Source organism: Amblyomma mixtum, chromosome 7 (assembly GCF_055824585.1).
Source record: "Amblyomma mixtum isolate Tamu chromosome 7, ASM5582458v1, whole genome shotgun sequence".
NCBI classification, from domain to species: Eukaryota; Metazoa; Arthropoda; class Arachnida; order Ixodida; family Ixodidae; genus Amblyomma; species Amblyomma mixtum.
In genome coordinates this window covers 107,993,953-108,014,262 of record NC_143018.1, presented here as the reverse complement: position 1 = coordinate 108,014,262, position 20,310 = coordinate 107,993,953, and the positions used below count along the sequence as shown (strand labels likewise).

The following is a 20,310-nucleotide window of genomic DNA, read 5'->3' as shown; positions in this document are numbered from 1 at the left end:
CCCATGTTACTTTTAGGTGATCGAGCACTGGTTGACATCTCTTGTATTTTTAGGTTTCTCAGGGAAGCCAATGTTTTAAACAAACTCTAAGTATAAAAGCTTCACCTTTAACAAGAACTCTAACCTTGTGTTTGGCGCATCATAGCCTCAGTTGCTTTTGCGCCATTAAAATCAATATAACTAACTAACTAACTAACAGAACCAGCGGAAACAATTCGGACATAGTAAAGACACACAGGACGATGCTGCGTCATTTCCACTGGTTTATTTGTTGTTCCAAACATTGAAGATATGTCGACAATCTGAGGAGTCAATGTACTATCGCGCTCAATATGAGTTGCAACGCGCGGTCATCGACCGCGGCTCGTTCCGTGGTGTGCCTCCTCCACACAGTCGCTCGGAATTCTGGGAGAAACTGCTGTTCCAGGAGACAACAGCACCCCCGCTCAGGAAAAAGTTTCTCCCAGAATTCCGAGCGACTGTTTGGAGGAGGCACACCACGGAACGAGCCCCGGTCGATGACCGCGTGTTGCAACTCATACTGAGCGCGATAGTACATCGTCATCAAGAAAGGGCGATTCACGTCTGAAATGCACGAAGTAACGTAAGTGTGTAGTGGGAAAAATGGAATTGTCATACCTCAGAGTAGCTCATACCTTATCATTGTTTTGATTTCAGTTGGCTGTGTGTGTTGTCTTGCAGTGCAGTAAAGATTTGCTTGTTGGTCGGCGCAGTATCGCTTGCGCTTTCTTGTGCCCTTTGCTTCACGGGCCGTGCTTTTCAGACGCCAGCTTGAATGGGTTGAAGCGTCTTGCAGTCTGCTGATGGGACAGCTCAGCGGTAGTTTAACTTGCAGATGATGACTTACACGATAAATTGCTCATTCCGCCTTCATATGTATCATCACGCGTTGACCACACTCACAAGGTTGGCATAAATTCATGCAACACTAAATGTTTCTCCGATTCATTCATACCCCGCACATCTAAAGACTGGAACCGCCTTCCCTCTTCCGTTGCAACAATCGATAAATTTTGGTTATTTCAGTCTGCCGTGTGCAATATAGACCATGCGAGTTTTTCTTAACATTGTTTAAAACCTACCTCTCTTCCTGTGTGTTCATATATTATTTAATTTCACCACTGTGTACACTCAAACGTTATCGCGAATTTCGTTGTTTTATATTAATTAAGTGTTATGGGACTTTGTTTAGATCATTTGTTAACCAAACTTAACTGCCACTTACAGTATTACTTGTATGTTCTTGTTGTTGTGCATATTTTTTGTTTATTGATTAAAACCCACTCCCCTCTGTAATGTTTTTACCCTGAGGGTAATAATAAATAAATAAAATAAATAAATAAATTACTTGTCAGCAAGTCCTTGTGTTGTGGTGCCTGAAGCAGTTTTGTCATGAGGGACTAAAAGGAACAAAATGTGGGGAAATTTGTTTGTGGAAGTCTGTGGGTCTAACCCGCCGTTGTTCTCCTGTTTCAGGCCGGGGAGGTGTTTGAGTCGGTCGTTGGCGACCTGGTGTCGGACCTGAAGGCCCAGTGTCGGAGATCGCAGGATCCAGCCGCTGTGCAACCCTCCGTGTCGTTGGCCTCGGACAACAGCTCTGCACTGTCGGTCGGTGACGGGTCCCTGAGGAACAGCCGCAGAAAGGACCGCCTTCCTCGGCCACTCACGCGAGGGTATGGTTGGCTGTCCTGCAGTACTACTCTCTCTCCCTGCCTTCCTCCTTTCCTTTAACCCTTTCAGGCGCTTTGTACACAATTGCGTGAGCGGCAGACTAAGAAACTGTGGCACTTAACAGGGATTTCATTATTTCAGTCAAATTGAGCCCCGTTCTTGTTGCAAATAAGTTGCTTTTTTTGTACCATGTTAGTGAATGCAGTAAATAATATTTCACTTAAAGGGGCTGCGAAACACTGCTTGGGGGGATACCAGCTATACACCAGATGGATTCTTTATGTCACACAGATGCTGACTTAAAAGAAATTACAGGAATCAATGCACAGGAACGGGAGTTATTCAGTGAAGAAATTTGAAAATACAAGCAAACAAAACGCTGCCCTCAACTCGATTTTGGCGGGGCTTCCCACTCCTGTTTCGCTCTCCCAATGACGGCACCTGGCGTAACCAATCAAAACAGCCTGCCAGAGCACGTGGCGGAAGTTTGTACTCCACGGTTGCCTGCTCTCTGTAACTCGTTCTTGCTGAGACTGGCAGCGTCGTTTCCATGCCAGAGCCCCTGGTGGAGTATTTTTATTTTACTTGCCTTGCAGGGCTTTTATCTAAGACAAACAAGTTGTTTTTGTTGATCTAATATAAAACGCAGACAGGTGACAAAATGTGTCTATTTATTCACACAATTTGCAGTATATTTACTGTTTGTCCGATCATGAAGCTTGCGCCAGGTGATGTCATATCCGCTGCTAAAAACCCCCCACTGTGTGGCGACACCATCAGAGCCATGAAGTTGTTTTTGGGAGGACATTAAAATATTAAAAAACGGAATGTACGCGGTATTACCGACGCTAATAGCACCATTATAACTCACTGTATGCAATCAACAGGCAAAACAGTTAACTAAGATTGTGTTTCTGGGCCCCTTTAACAGGGATTTCATTATTTCAGTCAAATTCTTGTTGCAAATAAGTTTCTTTTTTTGTACCATGTTAGCGAATGCAGTAAATAATATGTCACATAAGAGTGAGCTAGGTAGCACTTTGTCGGCCGTTTTTGTGCCGACAGATTTTGCCGCGAGTGAAAACATCAATTGTTTTTGCTCAATTTTGAGCGTAATGTAGATCTTTGAAGTACAAAGTGATTCCACGATCCCTAGGGTGCTTACCTGACACACGAGAACATTTCGATGTTACTATTTCTAACAAATCTGACACTTCGTACAGAATTCTCCACATCGTTGTAAAAACTTACCTGCTAGTCTTTCACGTTCGAAAACTACCAAATTCCCTTTCTTGAAGCCTCAGTATACTACTTAGGTGAAAAAATAATTGATTTCAGTGAAAACAAAAATGGCGCCTGAAAGGGTTAGTGGTGATTGTTGCACTACCTGTTTTCTCCTGTTGTCTGTTTTCGGGTAGGGGTGCAGGAAACTGACTGCCATATATACTCATGTAATGAAACCAGCCCCACTTTTGTCGGTGAAAATTAACACTTTTTTTTTTAATGGTTTGCTTTTTGTACAGTGTTCCTCAGTTTTCGCACTGCAGACATTGGCAGCACGCCAAGATGCTGGCAGATGGCAAGATGGCAGCGAAGATCACAGCATGTTTATGTTTTGAGGAGAGCTCCTGTGGAAGGCGGTGCTCTGCAAACTTGGCAAAGCGCCGAGATGTTTCGCGTCCTTGACAGAAGTGCAGACAGCTGGCTCACTGGCCGCCCGGCTACGCTGCTATATGCTTAACTATACGCTTAAAAAGCTGACGCTCAAGCAAGCGTAGCAGTTTAAGGGGGGACACTGGTCTTTGAGACCAAAAAATGATTAAAAAATCGATTTTAAAAAAATGACATTTGTGGAATCTACAGCTATTATTCTCCAACTGTAGCAATTTTTTCCTTCAAGAAATCAACATTTGGACCATAGTATTAAATTCAGATCATCGTGTGGGCTGAATATGCAGGAGCAGACAATTTAATGGCATGGAAATTTTGGACATCTGGCTGTCTTAGTATGTCGATACCTCAACAGCTAGGACAAACAGAGATGTCACATTGTTTGCAAAGGGAAGCTGAAGGCACGGTGTGCGCAATAATCGAAGCAGATCTGTTCAATTGCACTTCAAAAATGTATAAATTTCGCAAAGTTTATCGATGCATAACGTTCACACCTTGAACATTGATATTCCAAGCGCTGTAATATTACTAATGACGGTAAAATGAAAAAACGGTTTTGATTATTGCACTCTTTACTCACTGTACTATGTAGCCATGAATTAAAAATGATTTTTTATTGAGCAGTTTTTTTTTGCACTGACGTACTAATGAATGACTAATTAAAATGGGTTATCTTAGGAACAGACTAATTAACGAGAAAGGTAATTTCATTGTTGAAATCAGTATACAAAACTGAGCAAGGTGGTACAGTTTCATTACGATTCGACTAAAGATAAGGAAAATAGGTCTAAGACCAGTGTCCCCCCTTAAACCTGAACCCTGTAAAACATCCTCTAAACTGAAATGCCATGAAAGGATGAGGACCTTCGGACCCCCAAGTGATTTGGCAAACTCGTGATCAGGAGCGAAAATGCCTAACCCCCCCTCACTGTTCTGGGTGTTTTTTTTTTTTTTAAACCTCCTGATCTTAATATTCCGCATGGTCAGTGTTCAGCATGTTCGCCTTATCACGCCGCGATTTGTAGGCCAGTCGGATATCACGAAATCACAGGTTAGCGCTGTGATACAGCAAAAACCTTTCAAAGTGAACGATGCTAAACACCGGCGGCATGAACATGTCTGACCGCATGCTTTTGTTGATGATGAATGGACACACAGACAGACAGGTGGGCGGGCAGAGAGACGCATGATAGGAAATTTAAACTCCCCCCCCAAAAAACCTGTTGAAACTCTTTTCCGCTTAACTCTTTCCTGTCCGCGGGGAAAATGGTGGTTTTCAGGTCATATCATTAATATTTTTTTTTCTTTAACAAAACTTGCTTGGTACAGGAGTGTATGGTACCGAATTGTAGAGGAGGAAATTCTTTTCACATTGTTATTAGTCACAGTCAACATGTTTATTGAGTAAGAGATGAAAAAAAAATTATCAGAAAGAAAATTGTAGTTACAAAGAAAAAACACACAAAAACATCAAAGTTTCGTCACAAAAATAAAACAAAAAAATTTCAAAATATACATTTTTTACAACAGAGATCGATGCAACATTGCAGAAAATTTTAGTTTGCTGTGAACAGTATTAGCTGGGCTAGGAAAGGAAACAGTAGTCCTAGTGACTATCGTGCCACCGTGCGAAACAGTTCCTTGTTGCCGTGAAGCAGAGGTTGGCCGCACATGTCTCACAGGAAACATTTGTTTTTTGTTCCACCTTTTTTTCTTCGTAGCACAATTTGCAGTTCCGGTACTTTGCATTTTCTGCGGCTTATGCTGCAGCCCCTGAGGTGAATCGCGAGGCGGAAACAGAGGGCGAACATTGGGGTCCTCAGGATGTGGCTCATGAAATCCGAGGAGTTGCTCGATCCAATTCAAGTCTGAACGCGAACTGATCAAATCTTGATGTCCTCGACAATTCTGGCGCTTCGGGATGCTCCTGGCGATGCGCGTCAAAAAGTATGAAGCTATTGACGACCGCGCCGCCGAGCGCCGTGCGACACTCCGGCGCGCAACGCCGAGGTCGACCCCTGGCTGTCTTTGAGCCGAAAACACGACTCTCTGTGCTGCCGGCGGCAAGTAATCCCGCCCGAAAGGCGGTGACACCCTGCAGATAAGAGTTATGACCTTCAGAACACTCTGATCTTTTCCGATAAGCGCGCAGCAAAAGCGGAACATTTCGGGGGAGAAAGCGAAACTTACCGAGGCATGGCTGTTGACGTTCCGGGTCGGTCTGACGCAGTTTCGCTGTCGGTGCAGAAGTCTGAAGAGCCGAAGTCGTCTTCTGAATCCTCACTGCTGCTGTTCTCGTCCAAAAACGGACTCTCAGGAGCATCAATTTCTGTGGAAACGCGCGGTTTCGGCACAGCAGCAGCGCGCGACGTCGACGCCATGGTGGAAACAAGGAGCGCCGGTCAGCTGACTCCGGAGGGGCTTCAAAAATCACCGCTTGGCGGAAAAAGTCCAACCAAAAGCGAAACTGAAAGAAGAGGTCTTTTATTTCACACTGGATGGCGCTAGTTGTCCAGGAACGCTTCAAAAAGCGTGAAAATACGAACTTGAAACCATCGATAGCGGGCTATCGATGGGAATAGGCGCGGACAGGAAAGAGTTAATGGACGCTGCCCCCAAATTGATATCAAATTTCCGGAAAAAAAGTGGGTTTGTTGGTTGGTTGGTTTATGGGGTTTAACGTCCCAAAGCGACTCAGGCTATGAGGGACGCCGTAGTGGAGGGCTCCGGAAATTTCGACCACCTGGGGTTCTTCAACGTGCACTGACATCGCACAGCACACGGGCCTCTAGAATTTCTCCTCCAAAGAAATTTTAAAAAAGTGGGCTCATTACCAGAGTATGTACAGTACATAGATGAGCGAGTGGCTGTGTGTCCGCAGTGGCTCTCCTGGGTCATAGCTCATTGTGATGAACACGGATATAGCGAATTACCGGATAAAACGAAGTAAGAGCAAACTTTGGTTGGTTCTGTCTCTGTTTTGTGTAACAAAATGAAAAAGTCGACTTGACGATGGATCGGCTCTGCCGAAGTAGTTTTTCGTATTCATGCAGCCAGAAATGTGTAAACAAGCGTAAAAAAAAATTCTTGACCCTTTGCTCGTAACCTCTTGAAAATTCTTACTGCGTGGTTATAGGGCCTTAGAAATTGTGAAAGTACACAGTGAAATAAAACTCTAGGGTTGAAAAGGTTAAGAAAAGACGGTTTATTACTTTTCCAGCACAAGACACTCGCGGTTCCTTCTTTACAGGGATGTGCAAAATTTCGTACGAAGTTATTCTGCGATTATTATTATAAAGATGATTGTGGGCTCTTTGGACAGCTTATCTAGAAGGTTCAGTGTCTGCTCAGAACGGCGGGCATTCGTTTCTAGACTCCCATGAAATGCACTTGCTGCTATCACCACTCCCGAGTTGTTTTTTTCTTTGTGGGCACACTGTTTGCTCAAGAAAAAGTTCCCTATGGAAGCCCTCTTGCTGTCTTCCTGCCTGCCTTATTGCCCGTGACAATGGCATATACAGTCTAGCCCGGTCATAGCAAAGTCGATGGAAATCTGAAATTGGTTTGCTATATCCACTGTTTCGTTATATCTGGACCGTGAGAGAAAAAAAATGCAAATATCGGCAAATTGATTTATTGCCACGGGAAGAACCGGTCCAGCGTTCCCTAAACGCGTTTTGCGAGGGCGGACATCAGGATTGCGGCCTCCATGCCGTCCAACTGCGAACTGAAGTTCTGGTCAAACTCCTAAATCCCGAGGAACATGCACAGAGTGTCAACTGCCTCGATGGCCGCTTCGGAGGTCAGTGGCTTAGGGGCAGAACCAGTGTCATCGCAATCGCTGTCGGAGGTGCTGTCCACCGTGGTCCCGTCCATGACGCTCCCAGCAACTTCGTCACTCGTCAAGTTCTTTGCAGCAACAAGGACCCGCCGCGGTGGCTCAGTGGTTACGGCGCTCGGCTGCTGACCCGAACGACGCGGGTTCGATCCCGGCTGCGGCGGCTGAATTTCGATGAAGGCGAAATTCCAGAGGCCCGTGTGCTGTGCGATGTCGGTGTACGTTAAAGAACCCCAGGTGGTCGAAATTTCCGGAGCCCTCCACTACGGCGTCTCTCATAGCCTGAGTTGCTTCGGGACGTTAAACCCCAACCAACCAAACCAAGCAGCAACAAGGTGGTCGTAGGCGAAAACAAGTCCGTGTGGCTCAGACCCGAAGGCACAAGGTCCATTCCGCCAGCGGACTCACAGAGCTGCTCCAAGGAGGCGGCACCATCAGCTGTTGCAGCTGTGTCAACCGTGGCAGCCTCTGCCCCGGCAGGTGCCGCACCCGTGCTGCTACGTCGAGAGAAGCCGGCTTTCTCGAAGCAGTGGGCGATGGTCACAGCGATTCACGTCCCTCCAGGCGCCATTGTGAACACATTCGCCTTCACCAGAGGGACTTTCATGTTGGCCACGATGTCGGCAGTGCGAGCGTCGATGAGGAGGCGCTCGATCACTCGGCGGCGGTAGTGGACCTTGGAAGTTGTCAGTAACCCCCTAAACCATAGGCTGCACCTTGGCAGTAGTATTTGGGGGAAAGAGCAAAACCTCAGCAGTGCTCGAAGTGTGCGTTGACGGGATGCACACTGCAGCTGTCAAGCAACATCAGCACCTTGCGCTTTCTTCAGACCATCTCTTTGAAGTCGGCGAGCCACTTGCCAAAAATACCTCGCGTCATCCATGACTTCTTAGTGCTTACGTACGTCACTGGCATAGACAGCATCTTGGCGAAGCCACGCGGTTTCTTAGATTTACCAACAAGTCTTTCTGTCCGAACCGTCCATACTTGTGCAGATCAGCTTAGTGATCCGGTTTATGCTGCCCTTTCCGCCACCCATTTGTCCATCTTCACAGCGAGAGACTCGACATAGCCAGAGAAATCGAGTCGGTCCCGACAACGGTGACAACTCAGTAGGCCCCTTGCCTTAACCAGAGAAGTCAGTGGTCACGAAATAGGGAAAAAGACGAATGAGGCAGGAAGGTGGGTAACTTAAAGTGCACACAAAGACCACGAAAGCAGCGCAAAGGAGCACTTCCAACACGCACAGCTCTCAGATCCTTGCTTCAGGTACCAAGAACCCACTCGAGAGAAATTCAAAAACAACGATTGCCCCAGCCAGGTGCTCTCCATGACGTCGCCAACCACCTCTTTCCTTTTTTTTTTTTTTTTTTTGCTTGCGGGACAGCAGACACTGCTGCGAAGGTTGCCGTCAGCCGAGTTCTGCCGTTATTTTCTCCCAAAAATTTGCCTTAAAGGCATAGGAATGTTCCGACTGATAGATTATTTTTGGGTTGGCACGAAATATCTTCACTATATCCGCTGGCACGCTGTTATTGACTTCGTTAAAACCAGACCAAAATTGCATTGAAAATGGGAACAGGGAATTGAAACCTTTTCGTTATACTATCCACTATTTCGTTGTAACTAGCTTTGCCGTAACTGGGCCAGACTGTATTTTCATCTTGATGCCAAAGTCCTGCTGTTGCAACCTGACCTGCAGCGTATTGTCGGCACCTAGTTTCTTATGTTTGAAAGGTCACTCGCAGGATATTGAGCGGATGGGAAGTATCATGCCACTGACGAGTTTCCCCTTCCCCTCTTGTCTTTGCAGTCTCCAGAACCTGGAAGTCAGCACCGCCGAGCTTCTTCGCCTCATGGATGACAACTATGCTGTCATAGTGGAGTAAGTGTACAGTTTCCAGAGTTCACTGGCAAGAAGGGGACGGAGTGCCTATGTAATTCGATGGCTAGTTATGGAAAATCGGTGGCTAGTTGTGGAAATCTGTGGCTAGTTGTGGAAATCGGTGGCTAGTTGTGGAAATCGGTGGCTAGTTGTGGAAATTGGTGGCTAGTTCTGGAAATCGGCGGCTAGTTGTGGAAATCGGAGCCTAGCTCTGGAAATCTGTGCCTAGCCCTGGAAATTGGTGCCTAGCCCTGGAAATTGGTGCCTAGCTCTGAAAATTGGTGCCTAGCTCTGGAAATTGGTGCCTAGCTCTGGAAATTGGTGCCTAGCTCTGGAAATTGGTGCCTAGCTCTGGAAATCGGGGCCTAGCTCTGGAAATCAGTACCTAGCTATGGAGAGGAAGAGACAGAATAACTTTGAGTCTTTGAAGAGGAAGGCTCCCTTCTGGTGCATGCAGGCTACTGTCGCTTGGTGGCCTCTTTGATCTTAGCGACCTGGTCAGCTCTGTCTGTGAGCAACCTTTGTTGCGGTCTTCCAGTGCTCCTCTGGGGTTATTCGGCTGAAAGGGTTCTTGAGAACTGCAGGCCCACATGATGTGGTTGAGGTTTGCATACTCTCCACTGCTTTTGCATTCTGCAGAGTATATCTCTGGGTGAATTTTAGCTAATAGTATTGCGGGGCTTGGGAATGTGTGTGCTTGGAGATGCCTGAGAGTGATTGCTTGCTCTTGCATGACCATGGGGCTGGGAGGGCGGTATTCCCTTCTGCTTGTTCAATATAAAATCGTTATTTCATTAAAGGTGGATAGATGGTCCCTCACTGATCTGGTCTCATGGTTTTCGAACTCACCTGGTCCTGCCCGGATAGTTAGTCGTCAGGCTGTGTTGTTGACCTGTTCGTTTACTGGGAGGCTTCAGTGTGCGACGGGGGTCCATACAATAGAACCCTGCTATTATATTCCTGGGTGCTATGTTTTTGTGAGCCATTCCTGTCCAAGCTTCTATGGAAACCCATGTAATACAGACTCTGCGGTTATGTCACAACTGTAGCATTATTTCCGCATGCTACGTTACGGAAGTCACTTTGCAATAGTGGTTCGTCCCATGCTGGTGTTTTTACGGCCTACGTTTAGCGCGTGCTAAGCTGCGACAGTCCCGAGAACGGAACTTTAGGCTCCACTGGCACTTAACCACCACCGTGTTCAGCGACTTCCGGCGTGTTGCACCCACGCCAACGGCAAGCACACTTACAACAGGGTGAATCATGTTGCAGCTCCATTAAGTGCAAAAACGAAACTATGCCACAGCAGCGCCATGTGGATAGAGTTGCGTGAGGTGCAGTTGCACAGGTTGGCTGCGAGGCTTTTGTGTCTGTCGTCCGCGTTTTCCTTGTCTTCGGAAGCTTAAAAGTGCGTTGTTAGGTTCCGATAAACTGGGATTGAGCGGGATCAAAACAGCCGCCGCGAAAACGGTGCAGAAAGCACACACGCGTGCAAAAATTTGCTCGCTCCGTGCATCTGCCTTCCTTGCCGCGGACTTCCTTTTACCAACAGCTGCTCGGGCTGACGGAGAGCCATTGCTGAGTGTTGAGGACATTCCGTGCATGCGAGCAATACTAGAAGTAAAAAAAAAAAACAGAAAAGCGGCAGGTACGATATGCACTTTTTTTCACCTGTGCTTGGCGGTTTCCCAGTTGGTACGTCTTTTTTTGCTCGTGAACAGTGGGGTTCTTCTGTACTAGTATAATTTGAGTTTCTGGGGGTATTTGCTGGAAACAGGGCCACAGAGTAGGGTGTTGACAGTTTATATAGGGCGAGGTAGCATACTTTCCAGAAAAAATGTTGGTTATTGTTGCTGCTGGACATGCTTCAGTTCTTTTGATGTATAGAAGGCAAGTTTATAGCTTAGAGGAGGTACTTACGCTCTCAATATCATCAAACTTCCAGCCGGGCCAAATTGTGCCCAGCGCAGGACTTTTGTGTGTGTATTGCATTCGTCCTTGTTAAGCGTTGCAATATTTCTTGACAACATGCAGAGAACAGCTTGACGGGAAAAGAGTTCTGATTGAGGCAGATCACCTTTGAGGCAGAAAGAGTGAAAGTGAGAAGTAGAAAAACCATGGGTATTTCCAGTCTTATGCAAGAAAACTGCTGAAGCTCTCTTTTTTTTTTTCCGGTGTTCTTTTTAATGTCACTTACACTGAGGGCCTTTCCTTATTTTTCTTTTTGTTTCGTACATCTCAATCTGCATGGGGGTTGATTTCTGGTGCTTACAAGCCTGGTCTTGTGCCTTGCTCCTGTGCAGCCTCTTCAAGCACTCGCTGCCGCCACCTCAAGCGGCTGCTGGTGAAGAAGCGTGACGTGGGCAACCTGCAGTCGCATGTACCATGAGTTCTGACCAGGGGCCTTAAGCAGTATTCGCACACCATGCCGGTTGCAGTCGTCGCATCAGGGCAGCAATCTCCGAGGCCTGGCATTTCAACTACGTTGCATCTCATTTGTTATATGTGGACTAAAGTCCCGAAGTTAGCAGTTGTTGGAGGTGCAATGCAATTGTATATAGACGTGTAAGCTTGTGAGTCGTCCGGCAAGAGGTGATGCGTTACAAGCGGCACACTTACTCAAACCACTGATGGTGGCATAAACGGATGGGACCACTGAGAAGTCTGTCAGGAGCTTTTCACTCGAATTCACATGCTTCCACGCTGCCTCTGAGAAGCACGGGCATGTGTTTGGTCACATCAGTGTCACCATTTGTGGTGTGCTCTCGTACGAGAGAGCTTGTGGCGCCTTCCACTGTGGTGCGCTTTGGGTTCAGCTGCGTGGGACAAGTGCAGTGTGTGGCTTAAAGATTGGCTGCTTTTATCTGCCATCTTGGGCAAGTGCAAGAAAGCTGAATCGCTTTCCAAATACTGTACCAGCAGCTGTCGAAAGCTATACGCATGCAATCCGTACAGCTATACGGATTGCATCCGTATAGCTACACACGTGCAATCCGTATTAAGCGCCGCATGTGTCACGTTGCGTTGGCTGTGCTACATGAAGCCGTTATTCTGTTTTAAGAGAAGTGCTCATGGAATTGTGTGCATCTCGTTTGCTGGGTGCCATTTTATGCTCCCTGCTGGTGTGTCCTTTCGACTTAGATTTTTAAAAATTTGACTGACAGATGTGGACAAATGTTTAGGGGAATCCCCTAAGGTGGAGGACGAATTTTTCTTTAACTATGAAGTTTCTGAGAAAGCTGTATAGCTTTCCTTTGTAGCCGTATGGCTGCGCTCGGGTGGATGCCAATGAGTAATTACTCCCTTACTACAAATCTACTCCACCTTGGGGGATTCCCCTAAAAAACATTTGACCAACACTGTTCCCACTTCGAGTTATTGATCAATTCGCTCTCGCCCTACCATAAGCTTGCTGTCCTGGTTAGCTCAATTGGTAGAGCAACTTCTCCGGTGTAGCGGTGGTCCTGAGTTAGAACCCCGGACCAGGACGAATTTTTCTTTAACTACGAAGTTTCTGAGAAAGCTGTATAGCTTTCCTTTGTAGCCGTATGGCTGCGCTCGGGTGGATGCCAATGAGTAATTACTCCCTTATTACAGACGTGGACATGAGGCCATGTTGATAATTTTTCCGTGAGCCTGGCCTTTAAGAAATATTTTACATCGCATTATCTATTCAGCTTCGTGAAACCACTGCAATGACACCTCACTGCCTTTGCTTCCTTGCCCTGCCAGCTGTTTTTTTCTGCTGTCACATTATTAGTAATTTTTGTGACTCTCATCTGAAACAATGCTTGGGAGTGGCTTCAAGCTATGATCTTTGTTACTGAGGTTGTCGCATTTCTGTCCCGAGCTCAGTTCCTCCTGTCGATTCCCTAATGACAGCATGATGCCAGCGCATGGTATGATTAAGCAGAGAGCGGAGACGAGCATTCAATGAACGGAAAGCGAAGTTTGCAGCAAAGCCATTGCTATTAATGTGGAAGCATTACTTGGCTATGTCGACCACTTCGTGCCAGCAAAGTGTGTCAGCAGCGATTTCTCCGTTCGTATGAGAGCTTAGCGAAAAGGAATGATTTTGTGTAATGGAGGATGATGCACATCAAAATTTGGTCGATGTGAAGTTAAAGGGACTATGCAATAAATTAATTTCAATTACCTAAAGCAGACGAGAGAGAGGCATTCGATCACTCGTCACCCCAGCGCAAGAATTTTTGAGCTAGCATCAATAACAACGAAGTTAGAGACAATTAAAAATCACTCTCCTCCTCTCCCCCCTCAACTCGTACGCGTGGAGCACAAAGAAAAAAAATAAAGAAAACAGCTCTGGGACTGGGCCCCACCCAAGAATACGTCATTCGCTGACGTTCGGTTTGAGACTTCTGGTTGTCGCATCTAGTGTCACCCAGCACCCCAGTAGCAGCGTCGGCAGCGTCTCTCCAGTCTCTCTTCGCCTTCCTGGATCGCGGCGCATGTCGGATTTCTTCGCTTGTCGCTGCCACAAAGGCACTGCGAGTGGTTCCCGAACTCCCGACAGAAAGAGGCGGCAGAGGTAAATTGAAACCATGTGCGCAAAGGCAATGCCCTGGCTCACGCTTGCCCGAGGGGGTCGCGCGGCGGTTCGAGCAGATGATTTTCACGGCTACCGGAAGCGTGCCCATGACGTCGTGGCTGCCGTGGCTCCAGCGAATGACAACGTGTGGTGGCCTACCGACGTCCCGGGACTAGTGACGTCTATTTTCCCGATTTTGATTTCAAAGTCGGTCACTGCGAAGACACCAATCGGCCCGCGAATTTTAAAAAACGCGGTTTTTAAAAATTCGAAATAAATTTCAGTTCTGAAGACTCATACTTGGTGTGAATGCTTCTTAGCATCATTTCTAAGCATTGAAAACATTTGCAAGTGACTTTTAATTCATTGCATAGTCCGTTTAGATGTCGATATAGTGCGAGGGCATGAAAACAGTACTAGACGTCAAAATTGCCGGGGAAAAAAAAGCAACCACATGACAGAGAATGATAAAATGTCTTCGCACACCAAATTTGATTGATCTGGAATAATTAGTCGATTAATTATAATTAGAGGCCAAAAGGTCATTTTAGATGTCGAAATAGGCCCAGACGTGCATACAGTGCGAGGACGTGAAAATAGCAGTGGACATTACAATTTGAAGGAGTAAAAAGAGGCGACGAGTGTGAAGGAGGTATCAATGCTTTTGCATTCTCCCAATGCGGGTCACCGCAGTGACCTATTAACGTTTCTTTGGGACCAAGCTAAAGGACGGTGGTGGAACTGCAAGCCAGACCCAATAACAATTCAGAACTGCTGTCCACCTCCAAGGCTTTGGGCATGAGAAGCGACACTGACTGCATTCCCAGTCTGCTGTGGGGATGCGCCAAATACTAGTGTTGTTTTGAAGGATGGGTTGCATTTTGCATGTGTTTCAGATCTGTGAGTGCACGTTTCACTTGAGGCTGTCTTGTGTCACTGCCAGCTTTGCTTTTTGCTGTTTGCTTGTTGTTGGCTCTCTCAACTTGATTGTGGTATCTGCAGGGATTTGATAGTCATGGTTCCCATGCTCTCGATGTTTATAAGCAGCATTGCCAGAAGAAAGTTGCACATATATCATGCTGCATAGAGTGTTCGAAAGCAACCGGTTGTGCCTAAGGGGGTGTTTTCACCAGTTGCGTGACAGCTTGGAGGCATGACAGTTTTATGTTAGCTAGCAGATGGCCTTAGTTTTTTTTTTTTCAAATGGGCAGAATATATTGTGTAATGATCTGTTCAACAGGTGCTGACACATCAATAACATTGGGCGTTACCCATAGAATGAGGCTGTTTTGTTGTGAGTCCACAGTGCTGTTATGTGACAACAGATTCGTGTGAGTCCTGCCTGGGAAAATCGCATCTTGTTGTGCATGTCTACATGTGTGAGGCTTTCTGATTTTGGTAGGTCTCTCATGTACTCCCGTTGTTGTGAAATACAATGTAATGTGTCTAGTTTGCATGCTGTTTGTTTCAATCATGGAGAAAGGGAAAGGCTTTTGCATTTCCCTCCATTTTTTTAGTTTTTGTTTGTTTTTCAATTTGAGAGGTTTTAACAATTGGGGAGATATAAATACGGTCTCCCCACGTAAGCGCGGCTGACCCAGTTCAAAACCGCGCGGACCCCACCCCGTGGTCGCGTATGCTACCGAGCGCACGCCGTCCGTGGGAACAAAGGAACGACACACTGGCTGACACAAACAAGGCATTTATTGCTAACACAACAACAATGCCAGCTAGCAACAAAATACGCTGAGGAAGCGAGGACGTCTGATTCACCAGCACGGTTACAAGCGAATGTTCGCCCACGCTACGGCGAAGATACTCCGCGGCCGGACAGGACGAAATGCGGAGGGAAAATTCCTCCCCACGAGGGTTCGCGCCTGCCGGCAAACAGTGGAGCCTCGTGCCGAACCGCGCTTCCCCGGCCCCAAGCAGAAGACCATCTCTCCCCCGCGCGCGCACGCAGTAAACACGCCATGGCGCTCGTGGCGCTGCGATGCCAGCGCCCTCCCTTGTTTGTTGAAGTAACACGCTAAGGAGGGTGCACTGCGGGGAAGCGAACCACCGGGGACGAGTAACGCGCGTCCCCACAATTTTCATCGCTATTATCACCATCATAATCATCCTTGTCATACTCTATAGTGCTATCGCTGTCAGCAGCTATCATTATCGCTACCATTACTATCTACCTCTAGCACTAACTCACTATCAGTAGCTATCACTATCTTTACTATCTATTTACTAGTTGCTTAATTTTTTTGATCACCCCACAGCCGCCGCGGTGGCTCAGTGGTTATGGTGCTCGGCTGCTGTCCCAAAAGACGCGGGTTCGAACCCGGCCGCGGTGGCTGAATTGGTTGTTGAGGTGGGCCTCCCGAAGCTCCCTAAAAGTGTTCACCATCCCCAGTGCCATAAGGCGGCTGGTAGAGGTAGAAACTGGGAGGTCCAGCGCTCGTTTCATGATTTTGCGGAGGATGACCTCGAGGGAATCCTCCTCCTGTTTCCGCAGGTGGAGGTAGGGCACAGGAGTACCCGCTCGTTGACCTTCCCCAGCCCTTTGCATGGGGTGGGAAGAGTTTGGTGCGTGGATTTGTAATAATCGCATATTTCCTTAAAAGTGTAAATCGGAGTGAAATGGAAGTCCTGGTCGGCGTCGGGTCCCGTGGGAAATGCCCGGAGAGAGAGCGCGCGGGCGGCGGCGTCGGCTGCCTCATTTCCGTGGACGCCTTGGTGACCTGGAGCCCAAACGATAGATCGGTGCGCGGGATCCGAGTCTCGGCTACAATTTTGGTAAATACGATAAGCTAGGGGAGTAACGCACCCTTGCGTGACGTTTCGACAAGCCCCTCGTGAGTCGGTGATTATGTATTTGGAGGAGGTGTCAGAGGCTGCCAAAGCGATGGCGACCTCTTCTGCGTGAAGGGCCTTGAAAGTAAGGGCGTCTACTGTTTTACCCTCGTGGACGACCGCGGCCGTGTACCATCCCCTAGAGTCCGGGCCGGACGCGTCCACGTAGAAGACTCCTGGTTTGCTCCGAAAATGGCGGTCCAAGGCTTCCGCCCGCGCCAGGCGCCTGCCATTGTGATCCTCTTTGGACATATTGGTGGGGAGAGGCCGCACGTGGAGGGCGCGTCTCCAGTGTACGGGAAGGCGGCATCTCTCCTCTGTGAATTGAGTGTGCTGGATGTGTAGTCGGGCTAAAAGGCGGCGACCCGACCCTGTTTTTGTGAGACGAGTGTATCCCACCCCATGCAAAGGGCTGGGGAAGGTCAACGAGCGGGTACTCCTGCGCCTGCTCACCAACACGATGTTGTGCCCGGCAATTCTAAAGCATTTCGATCCTAAATTCGACGGGCGGTGCTCACACTGTGGGGAGGTGTCTGACACCTACCACATGGTGTGGGCCTGCCAGCAGAACCCATCCCTACCCCCTATCCCGAACCCCACCCGAGAGGACTGGGAGGCGACCCTGTCCGGTTGCTGCACCCTCGAGGCCCAAAGGGCCTTAACGCAGCGCGCCCGGGCTGCGGCAAACGCCAATGGTGTGCCTGACTAGGCATCCCACCTAGTGGTTGTAAGGGCGTGACCCTTCAGGTCACGACCCCCAACACCTCTCTCTATGATTAATAAATGTTTTCACCACCACCACCGGCTGAATTTCTTTGGAGGAGAAATTCTAGAGGCCCGTGTGCTGTGCGATGTCAGTGCACGTTAAAGAACCCCAGGTGGTCAAAATTTCCGGAGCCCTTCACTATGGCGTCCCTCATAGCCTGAGTCGCTTTGGGACGTTAAACCCCATAAACCAACCGATTACCCCACAACTTTTGACAAAGGCCTTAAAATTGTTGCCGGAGGCTTTCTGTAATGCGTAATACCTAGGTGACATAAAACTGATTCAGTGTCCGTAGAAAGGAATGCTGAAGGCATTGTATGAATAATGCACGCTACATAAAATGCAACCATCGCTGGTTCGCTTGCCCAAAAGAAATGAAGCCTGTCTCGCATATCTCCGTGTACACCCGAACCGCGCCGTAAGGGAAGGAAAATGAAATGAAAATTCGTTTTAAGGAAAGGATGCCTGTCTCTCATATCTCGGTGGACAGCCGAAGAGCGCCATAAGGTTAAGGAAAATGAAATGAAAATTGGTTCTAAGGAAAGGAATGGACACCACAGTACATGCACGGCCGCTTGATGCAAAGTGCGAAGCGAGGTGTGCGCTTTGCATCGAGCGGCCGTGGTACACGTCTCTAAAGCACCCTTCTAAGACAACATCCGTATTCACCAGACGCGACTGTGTTCATTCCAAACCATCGAGCTGGCGTGGCAGAGAGGTTAGCGTGCTCGCCTCGCACTCCGGGCGCCCTGGTTCGATTCCCCAACTAGACCAATTTCCTACTCGGTTTTATTTATTAATTAATGGATCTGGGATTTTTCGCTCACGGCCAACGCCGCCGACGGCCTGCTGTCGCGTTAAAAAAAAATAGGCAGTGGCTTGGCTCTGGTTAAGCCTGGATAAACAAGCGAAAAGCTTCAGTTATGCTTGGTTTGACGGCCGTCCACACACTGGGCTCTGCCCAGTGCCCCTAACAACGGACAGAGTTTTAGGTCCCTTAGCCTGCTTCAGGCAACAGAGACTTGCAATGAACTTTCTATTTACATATTTAAAAGACATTGGACATCTCCATAAGCCTTAAATTCACTTGCACGTTACCTTCATGCATTCTTCATGCAGTGAACTTCGTCAGCCCATTTGTCGGACTAAGCACTCCATCATTCCATAGGTTACATTAATACTCGCCATTGCATCCTTAGTACCCATTTCATGGCCGCATTTCATCTTCGTTTTTTTTTTACCTCTTCCACACTGCTCTCCTTCTGTCTTTATCTCCCAAATTCACCTCCCTACGCATAGTAGCATGCCAGCGATTTTTAAACGCCGGCTAAATTCTCTATTTCATTAAAGAGTCTCTCTCTCTCACACACACACTGGCTGTACGGAGACGGAAATCGGCGCGGTTAAAACTGCCCGCAGGTATGCGGAGATGTTGCCGGCTGCGACGCGGGTAACGCGGCTGCAACGAAAGGTCAAACGGTTGGCGAGAAGGCGCAGCGCAGTTGAAGCGACAGCGAGGAGGCGATGCACATGCGCAGTAGCGCGCGGCTGCACCGAAAGGTCAGGCGACGGCTGCGGCAGCGGCGAGGAGCGACCACCGGCGCGGCGCGTGACGTCACTCGGTTTCGCGCACGCGCATAAATCACCAGTTCGGCTCGCGAAGCTCGGCTGTGACCCGCGTAGTGAAGCTTTTCGCTTCAAAATATCTGGAAGAGCACGAGAGGATTCTGAGGGATAAAGGAAAAAGGAATCCAGGCATTATGAAGCATATAGAGCACTCTGGAACTGTAATAGGTATGCGGCGTTTAGAGGGGTATGGGAGGGAATCATGGCACCGGGCCTCACATTTGGAAATGCAGTCCTGTGCATGAAATCAGAGTTACATACAAGTCTAGAAGTCAAGCAAGTGTAGGAGGGCTAGCCTTGGGGAACACTCCGAATGAGGGAGTCCAGGGTGATATGGGCTGAGCGTCATTCGAGGTTCGGGAGGCAATCAGCAAACTGAAATATGATCAGAGACTAACCCAAATGGAGGAAACAATTGGTGGGTAAAAATGGTGTACAAGTATCTATACATGAAAAGTATTAACACAAAATGGGCAAATGGAACCCGATAGCGAATAACGAAGTATTTACAGGTGAGGGCCCGGATGGTTTGGTTTATTACCGTTTAACGTCCCAAAGCGACTTAGGCTATGAGGGACGCCATAGTGAAGAGCTCCTAAAATTTCGACCGCCTGGGGTTCTTTAACGTGCACTGACATCGCACAGTACACGGGCCTCTAGAATTCCGTCTCCATCGGGCGCAGCAAGATACTAGCGTGAAAGCGGAGGTAAAGGAGACAGAAAGGATGATGTGGAAAGAAAGAATGCAGGAAAAATCGGCGCTAGGTATATATATATATAGGACACGAAAACAGGACATCAAAAAAGAGCGGCTATTTGATAATTTGCGGGGCAGTTCATTACTTTTTGAGGCTAGGACAGGGACTCTGGAACAAAAACGTATAGGTCTAAATTTGGAGAAGTGGATATTTTGTGCTCTCCTTGTTAAACGGAAACGCAGACCATAGGACACTTGGTTCTAAGGTGCGCAGACAGGGTTGCCGTTGGTGGCTACTTTGCGCCAAATTGGCTACTTTTGAAACCTGTCTGGCGACGAAAATTTTAGGTTGGCTCCTTGGATACCTCCTGGCTACTTTGAACTTTTATTTTGGCGCATTTATAGCCTTGTTTTAAGTCGCAGCATACTCGCCGGCAGGGTCGGTCCGCATCGAGGCACGCACGGCTAGGGTAGCTATGCAACTTACATGCGCGCATTTCGCGATGCTCAAGAAGGTGACATCTCGGATCCAGGGAAAAGATTTCACTACGAGCCGTGATCAAGTGCTGCTTCCAGTTCTTGAGGCAAATGGCGATACAACTCCTGCACCGCACTTCTGAAGCTGCATGCCGTCAATACTGATGACAAAGAAACCACGAAAAGCCGTGAAGCTGCCGCGGCATTTTTTGTAGATGTTCCTCCATCCAGCTGGAGTCAGAAATGCGGCACAAACAGTAAGCGT

The 20,310-nt window shown here is 47.9% G+C and overlaps 1 protein-coding gene across 1 annotated transcript in view; it reads left to right on the top strand.

Moving 5' to 3' along the window:
- Positions 1-15,084, top strand: part of LOC149337152 (inhibitor of nuclear factor kappa-B kinase subunit epsilon-like) — an 85,924-nt gene extending 70,840 nt beyond the window's left edge. Inside the window, exons 19-21 of the mRNA XM_089553355.1 lie at positions 1,498-1,694; positions 9,015-9,086; positions 11,390-15,084. Coding sequence (XP_089409481.1) covers positions 1,498-1,694; positions 9,015-9,086; positions 11,390-11,444 — 324 coding nt within the window. The 3' untranslated portion in view covers positions 11,445-15,084. The remainder of the gene's footprint in view (positions 1-1,497; positions 1,695-9,014; positions 9,087-11,389) is intronic.
- The last annotated feature ends 5,226 nt before the right edge of the window (positions 15,085-20,310 follow it).